Here is a 22116-nt window from a genome sequence, read left to right as displayed (position 1 = left end):
TCCCAAAAATACTCTGGGCCCTATTCCAAATCAAATGCAAAGGCAAATGTTCTGATAAGAATACAATAATGCAACGGTAGAAAACTAGCATTAATCAACAGAATTAAAGGAAGGATTTGTTAAATTATAGTTTCCTGCAACATATATGCTGTTAAAATTATTTTATTCCTCAGTGAAATTTCACTTTTGCTTTTACACTTTAACTTCATTCACAATCAGACTACTGAGTGGCTTCAATAGTGCCTCAATGATAGCTGGGATCACTGACTCAACTGAAGTTTTGATACATATTCATTCAACACATTAGAATGTCTCTGGGAAATTAATGAACAGCCCAGGCTTCAATAATTGATGAAGTCAACTGCTGAGCAGAGAGTTGGATGGTTGGATGGATGGAAGGAGGAATGGTGAGCTAACGAGAAGCACAGGGAACAGATGCTAATGCAATGAAGTCATGCTGATTTTTGCATTTCAGATTTTATGCAATTAAATGTGTCCCCTTTATTTTAAAGCAAAGCACTGCAACAGTTTACTTTTTTAAGGGAAACAACTGCAGAATTTAACTTATTCCTAACTGACTTTGATTCAAATGTATTATAAGTAGGGCTGTCAAATAATCACAGATAACTTTGTGATTAAAGCATACATTTTTGGGGAGATTTATTTTTTTAACACACGTTATTCGCACTCCCCTGTCTTGTCCCTCATAATTAATTGCCTGTGGCACCATTTTAATATACTCAAGTGCATGCCAGGTTTGAATGACTGTAGTTATTGTTTGAATATAAAATTAGTCACGCACTCCAACTGAAGTTTATTTTTAAAAAACTGTCTGACGGTTCATTGGATAGAAAGAGGGTTACTTGTATCCACTGTCAAAGTGAGTTCCAGTATCACAGAAGTGCATCTAGTCTGCTGTACCACCTGCGTGCTAAACATGCTTTCACTTCTCAAAATACACTTTCTAGTAGTTCTGTTACAGACAACAACAATAGAACAAATGAAACCCGTCAGTATCGACAGAGCACTCTTTTAGAAATTCAGGATCGCTGCAAACCCATGAATCAAGCTCAGTCTGATACTATAACCAGTGCTGTTGGATAGCTACCGACTGCAGACCCGTGAACATTATTTCAATAACCACATTTATTTTAAACGATATTATTTACAATTGATATAATCGTTACTCAGTGAATGTTTTGTTTTATTTAGGCAAATTCAAGTTATTAATAAAAGAGAATTTAAAATGAGTATTATATAAATGGCAATGAAAAGCATCAGTTTATCTGTAAAGGAAACTTATCATTTTAAATGCAGTAAGTTGAGTAACACTGACTCCATTGTGATTTATCAGTTGGTTCAAACAATTTAACAGCAAATGCTAGATTGTAAATAAATATAAAACTATAAAGTGGGACCAACAAATAAGATCCAGAAACAGGAAAACATAATTTATATGCTGGATTGTTTTTTGGATAATAATAATAATAATAATAATAATAATAATAATAATAATAATAATAATAATAATAATAGCATCAGTAATAAAACAAATTTAATATGAACTTTTAAATAACAATTAAATAAAACCAAGATTAACTGAGTTTAATTTTTTTTCTCTCATTTTTTTTTTATCTCTTGACAGCCCTGATTATAACATTTTGGTTTTAAAATAACAAACCAAATGTGAGGATGTTTCATAACTGACGTAATTGCTTTTTTTCTGTACATTGTTTGTTTTATTTTCTTCTTTGCTTTATAATTATGAGCATTTTCAGGAGATACAGATCATTTAACAGTCAGTATTTCAGTCCATCAGCACCTATCAGCAGTCTGCATCAATCTCTCTTCCTTTAAGGGACAGCATGTTAAACTAGCAAAGTTTTCATCGGGCCTTTGCCATATTGCTTTTTCTGGGTGTAACTCAGACACTACTTCCTTTCTAGGTCTAATTACAGATTGCTTCAGAGGCTAAACTGGGACAGATCTGTATCTACAAATAGACAATTTAATAACAGAAGGCGTTTACATTTCCCTCCAAGCACAAACACCGTTCATTTAACATGTCCTTAAAACAAGTCCTTTAGCTCAAGGTACTTGAAACCCTGCGATGTCATCGTTGTCATCGTTCATTTTCTCTGAACAAATGTAGCAGCAGATGGAAAAACAATATGTGCAGTATTACATTTGGATTGAGGGGATCATTTGTACCTTCTGGTTCATTGAATCTTTTACAACAGACACAAGACGAAATGGTTTCCCTTTGGTTAAAGCCTTTTATCGCATCCTGGCTATTATAATAGCAATTGTTTAGAATGTATTTGGACATACATTTAAAGAAGAGCTTAAAATTGCATTTTCATACTTGCCCCTTTACCTTTTTATCATGTTCTCCATTTGTTTAAGAGGTTCTTCTTACAATTTCTCAAATTATTCAATTTTTGATATAGTCTGTAGTGCTCAACCTGAGACTAGAAGGAGCTTGCTTCTAGGTTCGCTCTCACCACAGACACCTGCTAGACCTGCAAAGATTCTGTAGTATTGTAGGAGCCATTGCCATCTAATTAACATATACTGTGATTCAAGTTTCATTTTCTATTGCTGTCAATACACAGTAGCTGGTTAAGGTGCTGCTGGCTCTTACAACAATACAGACATTTTGCTTATCTAGTCTGAGTTGCAAATGTCTATTTTGAATATGTCAACTAGAACAATAACAATAACAATTGCAAACAAAGGACAGTCATTTAAAATAAAAATAAAAAAAGCTATTTGCTTTCAATCTTTTTTTTTTTTTTTTGAGGAAATGTACTTCTGAACCTGAGACTCGATCTGTTTTTTTTTGGACTTGGTTCAGAAGAAATCCGATCCACATGAAAACAAGACACTGACAATGTCACAATCTGGTGCCAGATATTTTACTGGAGAATGGCCAATATATCCAGGCTTTGCTCATATAGTAACAGCAGATGGGATGGAAATAATGAATGCTTTCTTGACGTAAAGGTTGACATGGAAATTGGCTTGGATTTGATGCACTTATAATGACAGGAGCTTTATTTTTTTATTATTATTATTTACACTGTAGCTAGACCTCGGGGAGACATAAAGGTATTAGAGGCAGGTCCCAGAGAAACTTGATTCAAACACAGAGCACACACTGTTCAGGTCAACATGAGTCTAATGCGATGGCCTTAACATTCATCCCATAATCTTCTCTATCACTACCGATGATCATTAATGACACAGGCAGTTTTATCGAAGTCCCTAGCACAGTAATAATGTTTCCTCATTTGTTACAAGTTGGTGCAGGACATGTGCATTTCATCTTTACAATGTTCACTCTGCACCACACAATGGGTGACTACTGTCCATATACCCCCATATGAAAGTCATAGTTTATAAAATGTCACTGTACACTTCTTGGTTCTGAGAACACCCTAGCACGAGTAAATCCTCAATACTTATTCTGCATGCATTGTTTAAGCCAAATGTGTCAGCCAAAACGATGACAGCAATGTGACAAGTTTCTATATGCAAGCACCTAATTTACATTTATTGAATGTATTCAAGCCAGCAAATTGTGATGTGTTAAATTGAAACAGGCACAAATTGAAACAGGCACAAATTCAAAACTCAGCAGGCCTCCGTGCAACACTTTATAAAATATGAATTACTGTATAAAATATGTACAGCAAATATTAATTGCAGCAGGAACCAACGAGAGCACATATTTGTTTTCCACAACTCATTGTATTTCCTGTATTACCCAAGCTAACATCTACACAATGATGTTTAAAGACCAATGTGGCTCACTGGGCTTTTCCGCTGTTGTAGTTTCAACCAAAAACCCCAGAAGACAAGTGCAGAACTACGACAGCTCTTTTCAAAACAATCTTTTTCACTTGATGATGAATTTTCACTTGATGATGAATTATGAATCAACTGCTATTTAAATTCATAAAGACCCAACGATGAAGGTGACTTTCATTTGAATTACAACTTTGGCATGCATCCTTCAGGATGTACATGCAGCATGTAATCTCAAAGTGTTAAATTATTCTCTTTTCTTGGTTGATAACAGCTAATACAATGGTAATCTCAGTATTTGTGCCAATTTGAACCAAGGTCTGTTCTTATCATTGGTTACCATGCTGTGACTTGTGTGGCGCGTTTTGAAATTTCAAAACTAGTTACTGAACACTAATTCCACGTCTTATTTGAGAAAACACACATTTCATACATTGCTTTGGGAGGTAAAGCTTACACCTGCACCACTAGCTAAAGCTCACATTACAAATCACTTTGTATTAAAATGGAACCTCACTGCAGAAACCTCCTGGCATTCCAACAGTTTACAAAGTCTTTGTAACAGCCATACATTTCAATATTTTCAAGTTACACATATTTACAAATGTGGTTGTTTTTGGCTCATAAAGTTGTGAAATGGCTGGAGAAATTGACTTGCAAATAAAATGTATTTTAATTTTAATGCATGTAACACTGACATAAACTGAAATTTAAATCCAAGGAAAGCGCACCATTATTTTTTCAGGTCATAAAAATCCCCCTGATGAGGGATCTTACAGTACATCAACCTGCTTTGTATTTAAGTCTCAAAACAGCACAGTAGTCCTGCTGGTTCACTCAGCAAACCTGCTCAGACCTGTAAGTAATTTCTCATATTTCTGTCTGAGTTACATTGTTTGATTTCCTCATGTGCAGACTTACAGGATGGATGTTGATACTTTCAGGATATAGAGGCATTTACTTTAAAAAAAGCTGTTGTTCAAGATAAAGTAATCACATGTTCTATTACTTTGCAGTTTCTTACACAGTGCCTTTCCCTTTCAGACACCTTAATGACACACAGCATCCCCTGGACATGGGAATTTTATTTATTAATATTTTGTCTATAGCTGCCAGTTGCTTTGAGCTTGTCTGGAGCAGGTCATGTTGTTTGACTATATGGCTGCACTTCCTGATCGCAGAGAAATCATGTGACAGTGTGGCCTACACAACATGTTTGACCCAAGTACAGCATAGAAACAGATGGAGTTTACAGTTTAAAAGGCATACATTTAAATAGTATGTTTTGTTTCTGTAAATAAAGTTAGTTTAATTTTGTGCTAAATATGGGAGGGCTGGGAATGAGAATGCCTTTATAACAAGACAGGTGTGGGGGTGGCCAGGTGATAATTGATTGTCAATTAACCCTGGCCACCTGTTGTAAATAGGAGCAAGAAAGCAAATCCTTTGTTCTCTGCAAGCCAGAGGTGAAGGGCTGTGAATCTGTGGAGAGCATGCATGGCTGTGTGTGTATATCCATGGTGATTGAACCAACTACTTGACTCTGTGTGTCTAACTGGGGACTGTGTGTAAACTGGGATCCTTGGCATTTAAGAATAGGGTTTAGGTTAGGGGACTTCAATCTGTGTGTTTAACTGGGTTCATGAGCACAACTGAGGATCACTGTGTGTAAACTGGGATCCTTGGTATTTAAGAATAGAGATTAGGTTAGGGGTTTTAAACCCACCCAGTCTATTTAAGTGTGTGTCAGGGAGATTGCTGAGTGGAACCTCTCTTTTATTGGAAGCACTTATTGGCAGCTGTTTTATTTTGCCTTTTTGTAATTATTTTGTTTACAATGCTGTGTGTGTATTCTCGCCCATGCACACATGGTTGTTTTGCTTATAAATAAATCCTGAGTGTCGTGTCAACATCAACCTCCGTGTCTCTCCAATCTCTACGGTCTGTCAGTGGATGCCCACAGCCCTATTACACCCCTGTTACAGTCAAATTATCACATGATTTCACTGAGAAATCAGAAAGTGCAGTATCATGGCCAAGCCCAGTCAGTTAGAGACAGCTATGCAGAGAATATTAATACAACTCCATATTAGCGAAACCACTGCAAACATCACGACAGGAAAAAACTAACAAAAAGATGCTGGAAAATTACTTACAGGAAATTCAGAAAATGGCAGTTATAAGCTATTTTGTACAATAAAAGTGGAAAATGCATTTGTAAGGAGAAGATCTTTAGCAACACGGCGCTAAAAATGAACTATAGACATTTCTGAAGATTAGGAAAATTCAGGGCTTATAACTTGGCACTAAGCCCCTCTTATTTTATGTGATTTCTACCATGGTTTATGTTCTGTGTTTAATGCATCACAAATCCTCAGAAATAAACTTCAATACGTAGTACAGTACTTCTAATCACTGCTGCCTTTGATTCAAAGTAATTATATATATATAGATAGATAGATAAAATTAAAAATGCTATAACATCTACCCCTTAAAATTCTACTATAGAATTTTACACACTTGACCAATCAGGGGGCCTTTGAACATCCGATGCCTGCTAACATCATGTGAGAAACCAGCAAACATTATGATCCTTACAGGCACTTACCCTGCAATCCCTCTGTACTGTCTTCATTAAGGCATTATAGGTTTCGGCTTCAAAATACAAGCCTTCGTGCATGTCTTGTAAAAAATCCAGATCCTTATACGTGGGGCTGGACTTTTCCCTCTCCTTGCGGGACGCTCTGCGCTTGTAGGTTGAACCTTTCAAATCGTACTTGTAGTGCATTTTCACTGAGCGGGGAAGCACATTGTTCATGACAACAATTCTAATGTTTATACCCCCAGATTGCACACAGTACAGGCCATAAAACTTTGGCAAAAGTGTCCTCGGATTCTGATTTAAGTTCTGAAACAAAGACAAATGGCAAAATGTGTATTTTCTATTAACAAAATGCTTGCTAGTGTTGCAATACATTAGAGACATAGGATTGTCATGTTGAATGCCCATAAAAAAGTCCCTTCCTGTTACTCTACATTCTTTTAAAGATAAAAAACACACTAAAGAGAATCATATACACTGTTGCATAATCACTTTCCATAACCTTGGTTCAAAACATGCCTATTTTGATGGTTTAAATGGCGCTGGTATTAAGACCCCCCCCCTTTTTAGCAGAGAATATTTGTATTTGTAAGTTGACAGAATTTGCATTTCAAACCACATGTGAAATTCTACATGCAAGTTTGCTGTGTAGAGCTGCCAGTGAGTATTAAAAACCTCATCAATTATGTCATGGCCATGAATTTATAAACTATAAGGGCGTATTCAGTATTCCCACAACTAAAATGACTGTAAGCCAAGTTTTAAGCAAGTGATTTATATATAGGCATTTAAACATACTAATGTTTCTCACTTCCTCTTTAGGAGTAGTGTGAAAGAGAGGTAAACTTCTAAGTCTAGCTGATAACTGTTTGGACGAGTATATCATATTGTGGAAATGTCTACTACACTGAAATGCTTTTTTAAATAGTAATGAAAAAAAAGCATAATAATAATGGTAGAAGTAAATATTGTAATCAAATGAATGCTAGGATATGAAAAATAACCTGCAGAGGAGGGCATATTCCCCCCCCCCCCCCCCCCCCCCATTTAAAACAAATAAGTAGCATTCAACATGTTTGGGAGATTCTTTTCTTACCATGTAATACCCAGGCAACAGCTTCTGAAGAAATTCAGCTTCTTTGTTCTGTACAGTCTTGATAATGAACTCATCATCACTTGTTAGATAAAACAGGGAACTGCTGGCACCTGGATTGGACAGCTCTATTAATGGTTCATTACATATGGAGTACTGGAAAGAAAAATGTGAACATGTGTTAAAAGCGGGACCAGTATTCAATCACAATGTTCTGAATTTATTCGGATTAGACCCTACCTCTTCTAATATTCCTGTATGAAAAACTATAACTACAGGTAGGATTTTACCACAGTGATTTATACTGTAGACACAACTGAACCATACAAAAAGTACTGCAGTAATTATAATGCAGTTACATTGCAATAGTGCTCCAAAATACCCATACTTATATGGTACTACTAAGGTTTTAAATCTGCTTTGCTGGATGGTTTGACAGATTAGCAATAGTCTTCGACTACCTTATCTCAGGTAACTTAGATAACATTAGAAAGGTCTGTGAAAACAGCCATAAATGTTTACACATTAAATCATAAATGCCATATTAATATATATTTTTTTACAATTTGTATTTATTTAATATTTTACATGGTAAAATGTGTTTAAAACATAAGATAACAATGTTTACTGTTTTTTATATGGGTCTGGCAACAGTGTAGACAAAAAAAAAAGTCTTGCAGCTAATGTAGTTGTAACCCTCAAGGGACAGGACTATCAGGAATAAACACTTTCACAATGGCTTCCCTCCGACACAGGATGTGGTTAAAATACAGACTAACACCCAACTGTGTCCAATCTTGCGTTAATCAAGACCATAAAAGTGCAACATTCACTACATGATGAACTGCCAGCCACAAACGGTTTCACACAGTTTTGTAATTCTTAAAAACAAAAAAAATTCTAAAAACATTCCCACTTAAGTTGTTCCTATTTTCCCTCTGTTTTGATAATGTTAAAATCCATTTTCTTACCTCTTATTATAACTATCAAGATAATGTAATAATAATGAGCTATTTGCATACCTAAAAGGATGGACTGTCAACTTTCAACTGTCTTTTTCCTTAAAAAGTATCATACTTAAATGCCAGAAGTGTCTACATTTGTTGATGTTCAAAGGTGGACACCTAATAAGATGAATTTGGTCTACAGTGTACTTGTTAGATAGTTTCGTTTCATTAGTGATAAATTGAATATTTTTGTAACCTTACAGAGTCCATACCCAACCTGACAGCACCAAATTAGGAGTAAATTAAACAGTTTAATTATTACAACTACTACTTCCATAGCAACCTTCTGATAATTTTGCTAATTTGCTAATGTTCCCTGGCTTTTCTCATGGTAATAATATGCATTTACTGTTTACAATAATAATAATAATAATAATAATAATAATAATATCTTTATTTTTATACAGCGCCTTTCATAGTGGACACCATCACAAAGCGCTTTACAGAGGTAAGCTGTGAACTGTGCATTATATGCAGTGTCACTTACAATAGGACACTGATTTAACATCTCATCCGCAGGATGGAGCACAAGGAGGTTAAGTGATTTGTTCAGTGTCACACAGTGAGTCAGTCAGTGGCCGAGTGTGATTTGAACCGGTGGCCTTCTGGTTACAAGCCCTGGACTTTAACCACTGGACCACACTGCCTCCTTATGTTTGCAATGTGTTATTATAAGCTTTACCATAACTCCCTGGGCTTTACAATACCTATACCATGCTTTCAGTATACTTTAATACACTTTTTCTTTTACTACGATCAACTCTTATGAGGGTAAAGTAATAATAAAGCTAATAAGAAAATGGATTTTCAAGCAGTCAAGCATACAAGCATCCAAAGGCAGAGGGAGAGAAAGAGAGAGTTGCTGTGGTATAACTTGTGTATCTGGTCATGTAAATAAAACCATTTTGATTTAAACATTTTGAGAGATAATTAGAGACCTAAAGAGCCAACCACTTAATGCGAAAGAATGAAAGAATATTTTACTTTACTGTAAAATTCATATCAAAACACAGTTCAATGCTAGAATCCAAGTTGCCCATAGTGATATTGCTATAAGCCAATAGAAATATTATATGGCAGCTTGCAGATAAACATATATGCAGAGTGTTTTAGATTTACATATGCTTCGGGAAATATGCATTCAGAAAGTGAACCCTTTGTTTTCCTACATCTTTATCATTTGGAATGCATTTTGCAGGCTGATTTCTCAGACAGATAATGCAGGACAGCACAGCATGTACTGGAAACATACTGAATGTTTCATACAGGAAATAAACAGAGATGGGTGTTATATTGTTTGTTTTGTCCTCCACAGAAGTGGTTTTAAAATCATACTGATGTACTGAAATATTTATTCTCATCTACAAGCCAGTTTAATGAGGTCATACTCACAAATCTACAGAAATAGTAGGTTTGGCTGAAATGTCTACCTGAAAGCCCTCAATTAGTGTTTAATGAACACAATTCCAGTGGGTAATTACATCTAATTCTATCTTGTTGTACAGACAATTAAAATAATGTAAACAGTATCACTTATATCCATTTAAATAATATATCATGTACAGTAAAGGGTAATAAAGAAAAGCAATATCTGTCTGGTTCAATCCAGAAACATACAGTCCTTCACAGTACAACAGCACACATCACAAAAGCAATGGCTGCCCTGCGCTGTAGTGCTACAGGAAAGGTGTCGTTTAGTACCAGCAGTGAAAGTGTTATGCAATAGATCACAGTTCAGGGAAATCATCGTTTGCCTTTTTATTCAAAGATATAAGAAGGGCAAACCTAGAGAGCTTTAAAGCCTCTTGCTTTTTCTGTTACTGACTCAGTGTATTGCTCAACACTGGACAAAAGATGGCGTCTTACCAAGTAATCATCTGGCTTGATCCCAAAGAGTTCTCTGAAGTAGCGGAATGCTAAGGGAGCGTAGGTCTTGAACCGGAAATCTGGGTAGTGATGTGCTGGGGTCAGGTTGCTGCCTTCGCTATACAAAATAGGAGAAACAGATTGCCATGATTTAACAATACTGGTAAAATAGATTATAAGTTTACTATATACAAACCAACCAATACTGTAGATAAGTTGATCAGAGAAGCTGATCAGTAAGACCATTAGGTTAAAGATTATTAGTATGGGAGACACAAACTGGTTGTTCATGCATATATGTTGAATAGAGATCCTAGACACATAAACACATAGAACATTTTTGTGCATGACTGATGTGTCTGTATGCCCAATGGTGGTTTCTTGTTCCAGTTTTATAATAAACAGTGTACTCGGTGTACAGTTGAACCTATGCAAATCTATTAAATTGGCTAAAAAACAAGTTAGATAAATTTACAGTTTTCAAAAGACGTATTTATTGCCGTGCTACAGTAATCCATGCAGTGTAATAGCATGCCAAAGCGAAACAATCCCATTTTAGAAGTTTTTGGACATTAATTGCTAAGTGAAAACTGTTTTTAAAGGCTCTCATTGTTAAAGTAAAACCCAGATGTGTACAGTTGTCCTCAATAAAATGTTTTTTTTTTTTTTGTTTTTTTTCCTTTCTCCAGGCTGGAAGCTGATTTTGTGGTTGTGGTCATTCCTGTTTAAAGAATATCTACCATCTCCCAACTTGTTCCAGCGTTTCTCACACCTACTACTACTCTTAACTTAGTGACCTTTAGAAACGTGTTTTAATAATGTAAAATATTCTCATGATGCAAGACAAAATTATAATAATAATCTGAAAATATATTTTCAGCAGCTGGTTGGAATGACAGTTGGGTAGAATCTGCTTCTTTTAAGAGCAGTCATTGGTGTTTTATAAATGCACCTCATCAAAAAGTTTCCTCTTCATCGCTCGGCTTAAAAGCAAATGAAGAATTTACTGTTAGGACATGATAAGAGTATTAACTACTCTATTTCTCATCAAGGCTCTCACAGATAAGAGTTAAGGGTCATTCCTGTGGAGGAATTTTTTTCTCTTGCTGACATCCCTGGCAATTTGTCACCAGAGATAAATTGCCTCAGCGGTTCTCAAACCCAATTTATTTTACAGCAACTTTTAGACATTTAGAATGAGGGTAACAGACCAACATGCTGGCTGAATGCTAACTAATGCAATTGCTTTGAACAAAAATACAAAGGTAATGAGCTAACCAGTATTTTTAATTTCTCTGTGGGGCCACCAAACTACGGGCTTTTCATTTTCTAAGTTAGAAAAGCCGGCTTGAAATTCTCTGTCTTTTAAAAATGCTGAAGCCAAGCTGCTCAGAAGAAAAATGCGTACAGTTTTAGTCCAAAGAGTTCCTTCACCTAAAATAAAGGTGTTCATTGTCAAGTGTGGGTGTCGTAAACTCAGTCAAGGACAAATCTGCTGCATGCTGCACACAGGAGAGGTGCAAAAGCAATGAAACCTTTTCTCTAAGAAACCAGCTCACGCACATACAGAAGGTCCTCATAATAGCTTAATAAGTGCACAGTAAGTGAAAGTTAAAAATGTGTATAAAATCAAGTTAATTGTGTTATAGCTGACGCAGTCTGAAATGCCTGTAGGGGGCTAGGAGTGTATGATAAATGGTGCAAGATCAAGGCATTTATCGTGTTCACCATGTAGAGTGTGACAGATGGACAGACAGACCAATAGATGGACGGACACGATAAGAGTATAAGGGTCGCCATATTTTTTAATGAGGGCCCTAAAAAAGAACAAAACTGACTATTTTTAGCACAATGCAAATATGTTGTTACAGCAAGATTGAAATATCTGTCACACACAGCTTACATTTATGATTTTTTTTTATACATATATACTATATATACACACACACACACACACACACAGGAATGGTGTCAGAAAATATGACATGGAGCAGCGTAAGAGCAAACTTTTAGAACACCCTGCAAATGTATTGCCATAATACTGCAGTATCTTATTGTAAGGGACAGCCTTTTTTTGTTTTTTAACCTACACCATCTGGATACTCCAGTATAAGCTTTCAGTTAGCAAAAACCACAGCAAAGTAATGAGCCCCAAAAGGGTAACATTCTGTCCCAGCACTTACCTTGGTAAAAACACACTTTCCACTACGTAGAAATCCTGCATAAGCACATCTCTGTCTGGCTTAGAAGTAAGATTCCCTACGGCGTACCCTATTCCCAGCTGGATAGCTCCCTTCAACGCAGAGGATGTTGTCTGAAAATAAAACACAATATACAGTAAGCACATCAGCATAATGTCCTCCATTTCTAATAATGTTCCCCTAATGCTTATTGAAACTGTGAGATATTCAGCTGTGATGTCATTGTCTGATGACACCCATTGGATCTTCCAAAGCTCCTAAAACAGTTGACCCTTTATGAAGAGGGGGCTATAAAATTCTGACAAAATATATATTTTGCTAACATTTTACAGAAGGCTACTATCTATTAAAACAGACTAGCTATTAGGAAGTGGGCTGAGCAAGACAACCACTTTCATTAGCAATATAATAAATAGAATTGAATGCAATTTTATATTTAATTGAAAACTATCTTGCTAGAATGTTAAGTTTATTGAATTTATTTTCCATGGTTGAGTATGTGGGTGTTTGGGACTGAAGCACAAGCAAATTAAGTGTCTTTGCCAAGGTCATGCAGTCAGTGGCTGAACAGCAACTTTAACTCAGGATGTGTGGGGAGCCAATCTTTAACCACAAGAGTAGAGTGTCTCATCATGAACATTTGTTTGCACAAAATAACTTCCCCATTATGCCTTGACCTTTTTTTAAATAACACATGTAGATGTTTGTTTCTTGCTGAAATGTATGTATGTCAATCCATGTAGTCTTGTGGGGAGAGCTGAAGACCAGGCCTTAAAATTATTATTATTATTATTATTATTATTATTATTATTATTATTATTATTAGGCTGAGAGGCGCTGATGGACTGAAATACTGACTGTTAAATGACCTGTATCTCCTGAAAATGCTCATAATTATAAAGCAAAGAAGAAAATAAAACAATGTACTGTAAGCCCAAGCCTAACTGAAAAAAAAAAACAATTATGTCAGTTATGAAACATCCTCACATTTGGTTTGTTATTTTAAAACCAAAATGTTATAATCGGAGCTGTCCAGCGATAAAAAAAAATGAGATTAAAAAAAATTAACCTCAGTTAATCTTGGTTTTATTCACATATTTAATTGATGCAATTACTGCAACCATCTCATTTAAGTTTGTTTTATTACTGATGCTATTATTTATTTATTTATTTATTTACTTATTTAGCAGACGCCTTTTTCCAAGGTGGCTTACAGAGACTAGGGTGTATGAACTATGCATCAGATGCAGAGTCACTTACAACAACATCTCACCCGAAGGACGGAGCACAAGGAGGCTAAGTGACTTGCTCAGGGTCACACAGTGAGTCAATGAGTGAGCCGGGATTTGAACCGGGGGGACCTCCTGGTTACAAGTCCCTTTCTTTAACCATTGTTTTTGTGACCTTGACCTCTCTTTGGGTTATTAAGCCTTTGCATTTCTGTCCAAAATGGACTCATTTTAAAAGTGATTCTGATAACCCAGCATTGCATGGACTCAAACATACACATGCTGTGTGATATAATCACGATAAGGGATATGGCAAGTTTTCAAGACAGCTGGCTGGCAGCTCTGTGATGGTTTTCTTGTACAGGGTTCCACTGCAGTGCAGCGTATGTTGACGTTCACAGTACATTTACCTTTTTGTAGGTTTTCTCCCCATTTTGTTTCCCTGACACTCCAACTCCATTTTCAGTGGCAGATGACATCCTAAAAAAAAAAATACTAGCATGAGAAAAAATTGTTTCTGATATCAACATGAACAAGTCAAGACATCCCAAAAGTCAGTTCAAAGCTAAGAAAAAAATAAAAATAATCACTTCTCTGTAAAATGAACATTTATACCTGGCTTTTGTGGAACAGAACACTTTAAATTGTAGTGTTTATTTTTTTGTATTTATATATTTTTTTCAATTGAATAAAGATGCAAAAAAGGTTCTATACAATTTAAAACAAGAATTACGTATCATAAATACCATACATTATCAACGGTATAGTTATAAATAAGGCAAATCTGTTTGTGATTTTGGCATGGAAGCAGTTGCTTCATTACCTTCCCTGTATCCTCATTTTTCAAATCATTGTCATAAGTGGTTTTATCCATTAATAAATTACCGTACTGAAGGTACAAATGTAAGTACATAGCTGGAACATCTATATTGGTTTCATTTTGAATGTAATTTGAAAAGCAGTTTGGTTTTTTAAATGGTAAAAGTCCAGTAGCAGCACATTATGGTAATTGGAGATCTGCAATTAACAATTCAGCAACCCAGTATATAATGCGCTAAGAGCATTATGCTTTCTTTATTACATGCAATGCAAATGGGACCATTTTCTAAGTAAAACTACATCCTACTAGTTTAAATGTGAAAAATATGTTATTTAAAAAGCCATGCTTCAAATACCTTGCTTAAACAATGTGTAAGTCATCTGCGTATCACGGCGGCTGCATAATTCAGTCATGTGACCTCTAATCTTGCATCCTGTTAAATAGCATAAAAAAGATTTTCCTGAAACATACATACTTTATTTACAAAATGTTATCTGTATAACAAAAGCGTCTTTCCTTTGTTCACATTTTAGGTTTCTTCCATTAGGAGTGTAGGAGATATTCATAATCTCTTGATGCACTGGGCAGTAACAGGAGCCTGACTGAGTTGTTCGAAGACTGAAAAAGAGAATACATGGAAGCTTTATGGAGGGTGGAAATGTAAACTAACTGGAAAGCCAAAAAAGTTTGAGTCGAGTGGGTGTGGAATTGAAATTAGAACTGAAAAGAAGTACTCGTCATATTGTAATTATGAAATGAACTGTGATAGTGGGGCACTGCAGCTTTAAATGTTACAAGCAGCTGGTTTAGCACTAATTCCCCCATGTTCCACACCAGATTAACATTAGCGAACAAATGATCTGTAATGTTGAAGCAAAAGGGATTCAGGTAAAAGCTGGTAATGAAGAGAGAAAAGGGATTTAAACTACTCCTTTGATATTTAAACTGAATATGTTCTGGAAGATCTTCTCTGGAAAAAATGCATAGCAGGGACCATGTTCAAATTCATTTGAATGGCTGTAGGCAGCCATTACAGCGATAATGTATTTTTTCAGTAAAAATGAGTTCTGCTTAATATATTCCACTCTCCAGGCTGACACATCTTCAGTCTGCTGGAAAACCATATTAGGCTAGATAAGAACTGTTGTGCTATGAAAATTCTGCTGTGTAGAGAATGGGTTATAGCAATTCTGAATGGAATGTGGAGAAATGCCATCTTCAACACTGCTCAAACAGATCATGTCACGCATTGCAGTTAAGAGGAATAGCATAGTCATTGTGATTCCGACCAAAGCAACATAATAGTAAGGGGGATTTATAAAAAAAAAAAAAAAAAAAAAAGTCACAACATGCACTTCTTTCAAATTATTTGCACAGAATAACACTTGAGCACAACTTTAAACTTGATATGCATCTCAACCAGTAACACTAAACACAATTCAAACACTGTTAGGGGTATTAGATATACTGTAGAAAATTGAGAATTAGCGAACAAAAACAAAGCATCCCCTGGGGCCTAATGTAAGGGTAATGGCATCTCTGATGGCACAGTTTGTACATATGAATTGAAATAGATGAATTGAAAAATACCTCAGTAATGGATATGGCTATTGGTTAAAACAATGTAGCTCTGAAACAATTTACTGCAGTACTTTACAATAAATACTGCAATTTACAGTAGTATTGTTTTTGTAAAATGCATTAAATTGTTGCACATTACACTGTAGTGTACTGCAGTTCTTTGCTGTTAGTACATGTAGTCGTCAATGTTTACTTTGGTTACTATATTTTAATGATTTTGTTTTCTACACTAAATAATACATTTTGTATGTAGATGCATTTTTTAACTACAGGCACTGGATTAAAACTAGGGCTTCTGTTTTTCGGTGTTTATTCATTTTATTTTTCTGTGCTTATTTTTAGTTTTATGTAAATTGTTTTTTTTCTGGCCTTCGTTTTTGATATACTGTATGAAATGAGTATTTTCGGTTATTTTCCAAAATGCTTGAGCATTTTTTTTTCTGTCAAAATATGCATAGTAGTAACTTGACAGTACTTGCACACTTAAGTTGTACCTTCTGTCCTTTGCTATGTTCCACAACAAAATCCTTAAGGTCATGGGCACATTCTTTTGGGGTTTTTGTGTGTAGGTATCGTTTTACATTTCGCCACAATTTACAATTATGTTTTAAATCCTCTGTATGTTAAACTATAATACAACTTTAAATCCTGCTAACAACCCTCCATTCCTAATTGTAATCTCGTTTTAAATCCCGCAAGCAGTCTCTCCAATAGAAATGTAGGAATGTGCTGTCAATCAGTAGTTGGGGAGGTTTAAAGTATTCAGAACAAATCAATGATAGATAAGGCAGGAAAGTGGGACATTGCCTAGCTGCGCTGGGAAATGTATGTTTTTATTTGTAGTAGGTTTTATTTTTTTACACCAGAAACACTTCCAGCATACAGTTGTTTATACAAATATGAAAACTACATGGGCATTGACTCATACTGGTCTGTGAGATACAGTATAAGGCTTTGGCAGTGTGACAGGGGAAGCTTTGTAAAACGACTGCCACAAAGGTGTACATTTTTCTTCTACGACACCCACAGCTGACACTTACCTGGAGAATTTTAAAATGCAGTTGTGTGTCATGTATAAAACCACTGTCCCAAATAGGCCTTTATTGTCCAATAAACTCAAAGTCATATGACCACAATAAGGCAGACATCTTAGGTCATAATTCAAAGTGAAGGTTACAGAGCATAAGGAATCAAAATGTTCGATGCACCCTATAAATCACTCAAAAGCAATTTTCTTCACTAGATTATGAGTTTTATTTCCGATTTCAAAAGTGAAAATGTAACCCTATCAATGAATAATAAATGTATGATACTAACGCTCACAAAAAACACAGACTACAGAAACAGGACCCAGTAAATACAGACACACATCCATCCATTCATGCTACTTCAAAAAGCATCATATTTTATTCTGTTCTACATTACCTACAGTGTACACATACATACATGTCTAAAACATGTTCATTACTTGCATACATACATAAATAAGATATCAATTTACAATTACTTTGTTCTTGGAAAGGTGAAACAGCAGAGAAGAAACTTGACAGTAACATACACATGTGATGGGAAGCTAGGTAACATTCTGTAACAACCACCACTTGCTGAGATACATAAATTCACCCTGGACTTGGACTGAGACCATGACTTAGGAGTTGAAATAACTGAACACAGCACCAGTCACAAGACAGCAGTGCGAAGGCGCCACTAATCAGTTGCCTTTGACAGGGGGAACCTTTCATCGGGTGAGATTTGTGCTTAGTGTGGCTGAGAGCCAGCGGAACCTGCAAAGGCACCACCAGCAGCATTTCAATGCAACAACCTGGAATGAGTTACATACCCTTCTATAGACTATTCATCAGTATGTATACTGAGCTGCTGCTTATTATCCAATTACCACTGAACTGGTGAAGAATCACATATTGTGATCTTCCATAATTAATCAAATATAGCTCAAAGCTACTGTAATAATAATCCTGTTATAATACACTGCTCAAAGAGGACTAGAAATGTGTTAGATACATGCTCTGAGCGACAGAAAGTGTGTGTGTGTGCGCGCGTGTGCGCGTGTGCGTGTTTGTGTGTGTGTGTGTGTGTGTGCGCACGTGTGCATGTCAGAGACAGACAATTTATAGCTAAGCAAATCATTATAATAGCTCTCCTACAATTCTGCTGCAGCATGCTTCTTTTTAGAGAAACCTGTAAAACGGTGGGATTTTAATGTAAAGAAATGGGTATATACAACAAAGGGCCAGTTGTTTCCTTGTCACAGCCAAGCACAATGCTACCCAGCATCTTTACTATGTGGTTTTTTTTTTGTTGTTTTTTTTTTAAATTTGGTCGTTGCCAATTATTTTTATTATTTTCTTATTATTAATTTGGAATGGCCAATTATTTATTTATTTATTTATTTATTTATTTATTTATTTATTTATTTTAAATAATTTAGTCGTTGCCAATTAGTTTTTATTATTTTCTCCCCAATTTGAAATGCCCAATTATTTTTAGGCTCAGCTCACCTCTACCACCCCTGCGCTGACTCGGGAGGGGCGAAGATGAACACACGCTGTCCTCCGAAGCGTGTGCCATCAGCCGCCCGCTTCTTTACACTCTGCAGACTCACCGTGCAGCCGCCTCAGAGCTACAGCGTCGGAGGACAACGCAGCTCTGGGCAGCTTACAGGCAAGCCCGCAGACGCCCGGCAAGACTACAGGGGTCGCTGGTGCGCGGTGAGCCGAGGACACCCTGGCCGACCTAACCCTCCTTCCCCCAGGGCGACACTCGGCCAATTGTGTGCTTCCCCTTAGGAGCTCTCGTCCACGGTTGGCTGTGGAATAGCCTGGACTCGAACCGGCGACTCCAGTAGATCAGTTCAAATAACGATATTGAACTGTGCTAACCTAGTTGCACCCATATTTTTATTTGGACAAGCACACTCTTTTTGGGATGGTCTATCCTTACACAAAGTTTAATCACCAAAAAGTCCAGCAGTCTGATATTGATGTTGAACGCAATAAAAGTTACATTAAGAGCTGCATTGTCATTGAATAGTGTTACAGTAGCCTGAATTGTCCTATTAAGGAATTTATAAACATACCCACATACTTTTTTATCATTAACCCTGGCCACAGACTTAAAAGGCTTTTGTTCTTTACAAGCATGGCGATGAATCTGTAGAGAACCCTCATGGCTGCGTGTGTGAACCAGGGTGAGGAATGCACCCTGAGTAGACTGGGATAACTACAACTGTAAGAATAGGGATTAATGTAAGGGTAAGGTTCCTGTAAGGTAAAGGTTCCTGGAGCGGGCTCCTCCTTTCAGGGGAGGTAGTGCTCAGTCGCTTGTAGGCCAGCTTTTGTTATGTTAGTTGTGTTTTTACTGTGTTTTGTTTTGCATTTTTGTATTTATTATTTTGCTTATAACTTGTGTGTAGGTCCTTCCACACTGGATTTTACCATTGCTTATACTATTGCAAATAGGAATTATGAAAACACTGTCAATAAAACCTGTGCGCTTGCCAGGCATGGCAACGTCAACCACTGTGTCTCTCTAGTCTGTCAGAGGATACCCTTTTACACCATTGTATTTGTTGTATTCTACTGTGGTTTTAAGAGTTAAAACATGCAGTATTGGATATAAATGAATGTTCCTCTCCACAGCAGTTTGGTTGCTAAGCATCGTTAAGCACAGTAATGATGCTTTCAAATTAAATTCATCAAGAGCATCTGGCCTAATGAAGAGTAATGCATGAATGTCAGGTGATCTGTGTGTTATTTTGAAAAAGAAATGCACTAGTAATAAAATTGCTTTTAAGGTTGGTCAATGGAAGGTATGATGAATGAACAATAAAAGCACTGGGTTATATTTAATTGGAACTGGATTCATACGTATCAGGTACAGAAAGAGATTTCCTTCAATAAAGCCCTAATGGAGGCTCTACTCTCATCCCTTTATCCAGGGAAAAGAAAGTCAGGGTCATCCTTGCACCTTTTCAGCAACAATTACAGTTCACTGCCTCATTCGTACCCCATCCACTGCCCTATGTACAATGTACTATTTATTCTCCCAGATTGTATTTAAATTTGTTGGCGTTAGAATGCCAGCCTCTCTGGCACATTCATCCATGTAGCAGGTACTTCCGAGGAAGTGAAAAAGCAAGGACTACAGAGTATCTAGTTTAGGAATAACACATGAAACTGTCAAGTTAACCCATTGTAAGTGGCCAACGTGCAGAAATGATAAAAACCTCATGTGCAATCCTTTTTATTATCTTACATAAAAGCCAATGTGCCCCACCACAGGGCCTCAGAAGGATTGCTTTGAATTTACTGCGGAAATGAGGAAAAGCTACAAACCCTATTGCCAAAAGTCTAAAGTACCTGCGCATTTCTATTTCTATTGTGAATATCTTTAACATGTCAATGGCCAAAAAGTGACAAGTGGATTGGTTTATTTGATCCTTGATAACCTGTCTGAGACCTCCCTACTTTTCCCCAGTAGAACAATACAAAATCTAAAATGTATCAAAATATAAAAATAAAGCAGCAATGCCTGAATGTCTGAATCACAAAAGTGTTTAGATATACTCATGTGAAACAGCATATACCTACACCCCCTACCGTCAAGGTGTCAAAATCATAATTAAGACGTTATTTTTGCAGGTTTCCTGGTATATTTGCTTAGCTTACGTCATGTTCACTAAAAACACAAAAGCAATGATATGGGACAACTGAAAAGCTGTATGAATGCAATTTTAAATCTCATGTTGCTTGGATGTTGGCACCAAGAAAGTACTGTCACCATTTGCCAACTAAAATTTACTGGATACACAGAGAGGTGAATGTTCTTCCATTCTTTCTCGGGCTAGGGTTCAGCACCTTGAACTCCATTTTGTTTTCTGTGTGCTGACAGCAACCTGGCACCACCACCTAAAACAAACAGTCTTGGACAGAGTGTCCATAGTGTTGTACTCTACAGTATGTTGTGATCATCACTCAAGTTCATTCAAGTCTGTTTTATGATTCTGTCCATTTGGTACTAAGGGAGGTAACATGGAATGCAGTTTTGATTAGAAGTCCAACCAAGACAACAAGCAATGCCCCAATATATTGTGGAAAGTTCCTTTTTGGAGAGCACAACTAGGGTTTCAGAATACTGTGCTTTCCTTGGTTTACTCCACCAACGTTTCTCAATCCAATTGAGGTTTAATGGGCGAACTGAAAAGGTCAAGGCAAATCAACCTCTATTTAATACATATATTTTTTGACAGGACATATTCTTTTTTGTTTGTTTGTTTTCTTATTTGAATGTATTTCTTCCTGTTTTGTTGTATTCATTTTCTGTTTCAGTCAATGTATCCTGGTGATTTTTTTAAAACTCAGAAGTTTAACCCTAACCCATTTGACTTCATTTGGTACACCAAACTATTTACCTGTCCCCTTGCGAGACCCTGGCCCTAGTGAATGGTAAAACTATCACAATTGTTCATTGTGGTATTTGATACAGATGTACTGTCTGTCTTCCAGTACATCCACTAAAGGCACGGGGGCGGTTCATGGCTGCGCTCTGGTGTATGAGATTCTGAGAGCTTTATTAAGACCCCAGGGGTGCTTAAAAAAGTTAACAGTGTATGATGACTGAAACAGAAAATGATACAAGAACACATTAGTTAAGATAACTTTATATTTTAGGCCCATTCCAAGTACATATTTAAGGGCATTTAAATGGCCCTTTGGTGTATATACCCATTTCTTTAAATTTAAGAGCATTTAATTGATATTAGATATCATGTGGGTAAACTGTTATAAAGGTAAAATAGTTTTTATACTGTGTTGTTAATGAAGTCATACTTTAAATATTAAACTGCTGTATGGGACTTCTAGAAAGGCACTATTAAGTACATATCAT

The 22116-nt window shown here is 36.3% G+C and overlaps 1 protein-coding gene across 2 annotated transcripts in view; it reads right to left on the bottom strand.

The window, feature by feature from the left end:
• The window catches only part of LOC117409283 (phosphatidylinositol 4-phosphate 5-kinase type-1 beta-like), a 54488-nt gene that overhangs the window by 19019 nt on the left and 13353 nt on the right, over window positions 1-22116 (bottom strand). The window contains exons 2-7 of one of the 2 annotated variants that reach the window (XM_059035178.1): window positions 14984-15246; window positions 14219-14288; window positions 12562-12692; window positions 10379-10496; window positions 7509-7661; window positions 6419-6718 (exon numbers count right to left, since the gene is read on the bottom strand). In XM_059035178.1, coding sequence (XP_058891161.1) covers window positions 6419-6718; window positions 7509-7661; window positions 10379-10496; window positions 12562-12692; window positions 14219-14287 — 771 coding nt within the window. In that variant the 5' untranslated portion in view covers window position 14288; window positions 14984-15246. The remainder of the gene's footprint in view (window positions 1-6418; window positions 6719-7508; window positions 7662-10378; window positions 10497-12561; window positions 12693-14218; window positions 14289-14983; window positions 15247-22116) is intronic. The other variant, XM_059035172.1, reaches the window with a different exon arrangement.

This window comes from Acipenser ruthenus, chromosome 1 (assembly GCF_902713425.1).
Source record: "Acipenser ruthenus chromosome 1, fAciRut3.2 maternal haplotype, whole genome shotgun sequence".
Taxonomy (NCBI): domain Eukaryota; kingdom Metazoa; phylum Chordata; class Actinopteri; order Acipenseriformes; family Acipenseridae; genus Acipenser; species Acipenser ruthenus.
Note: the sequence above shows the minus strand (reverse complement) of the source record. Positions and strands in the feature narration are given on the sequence as shown.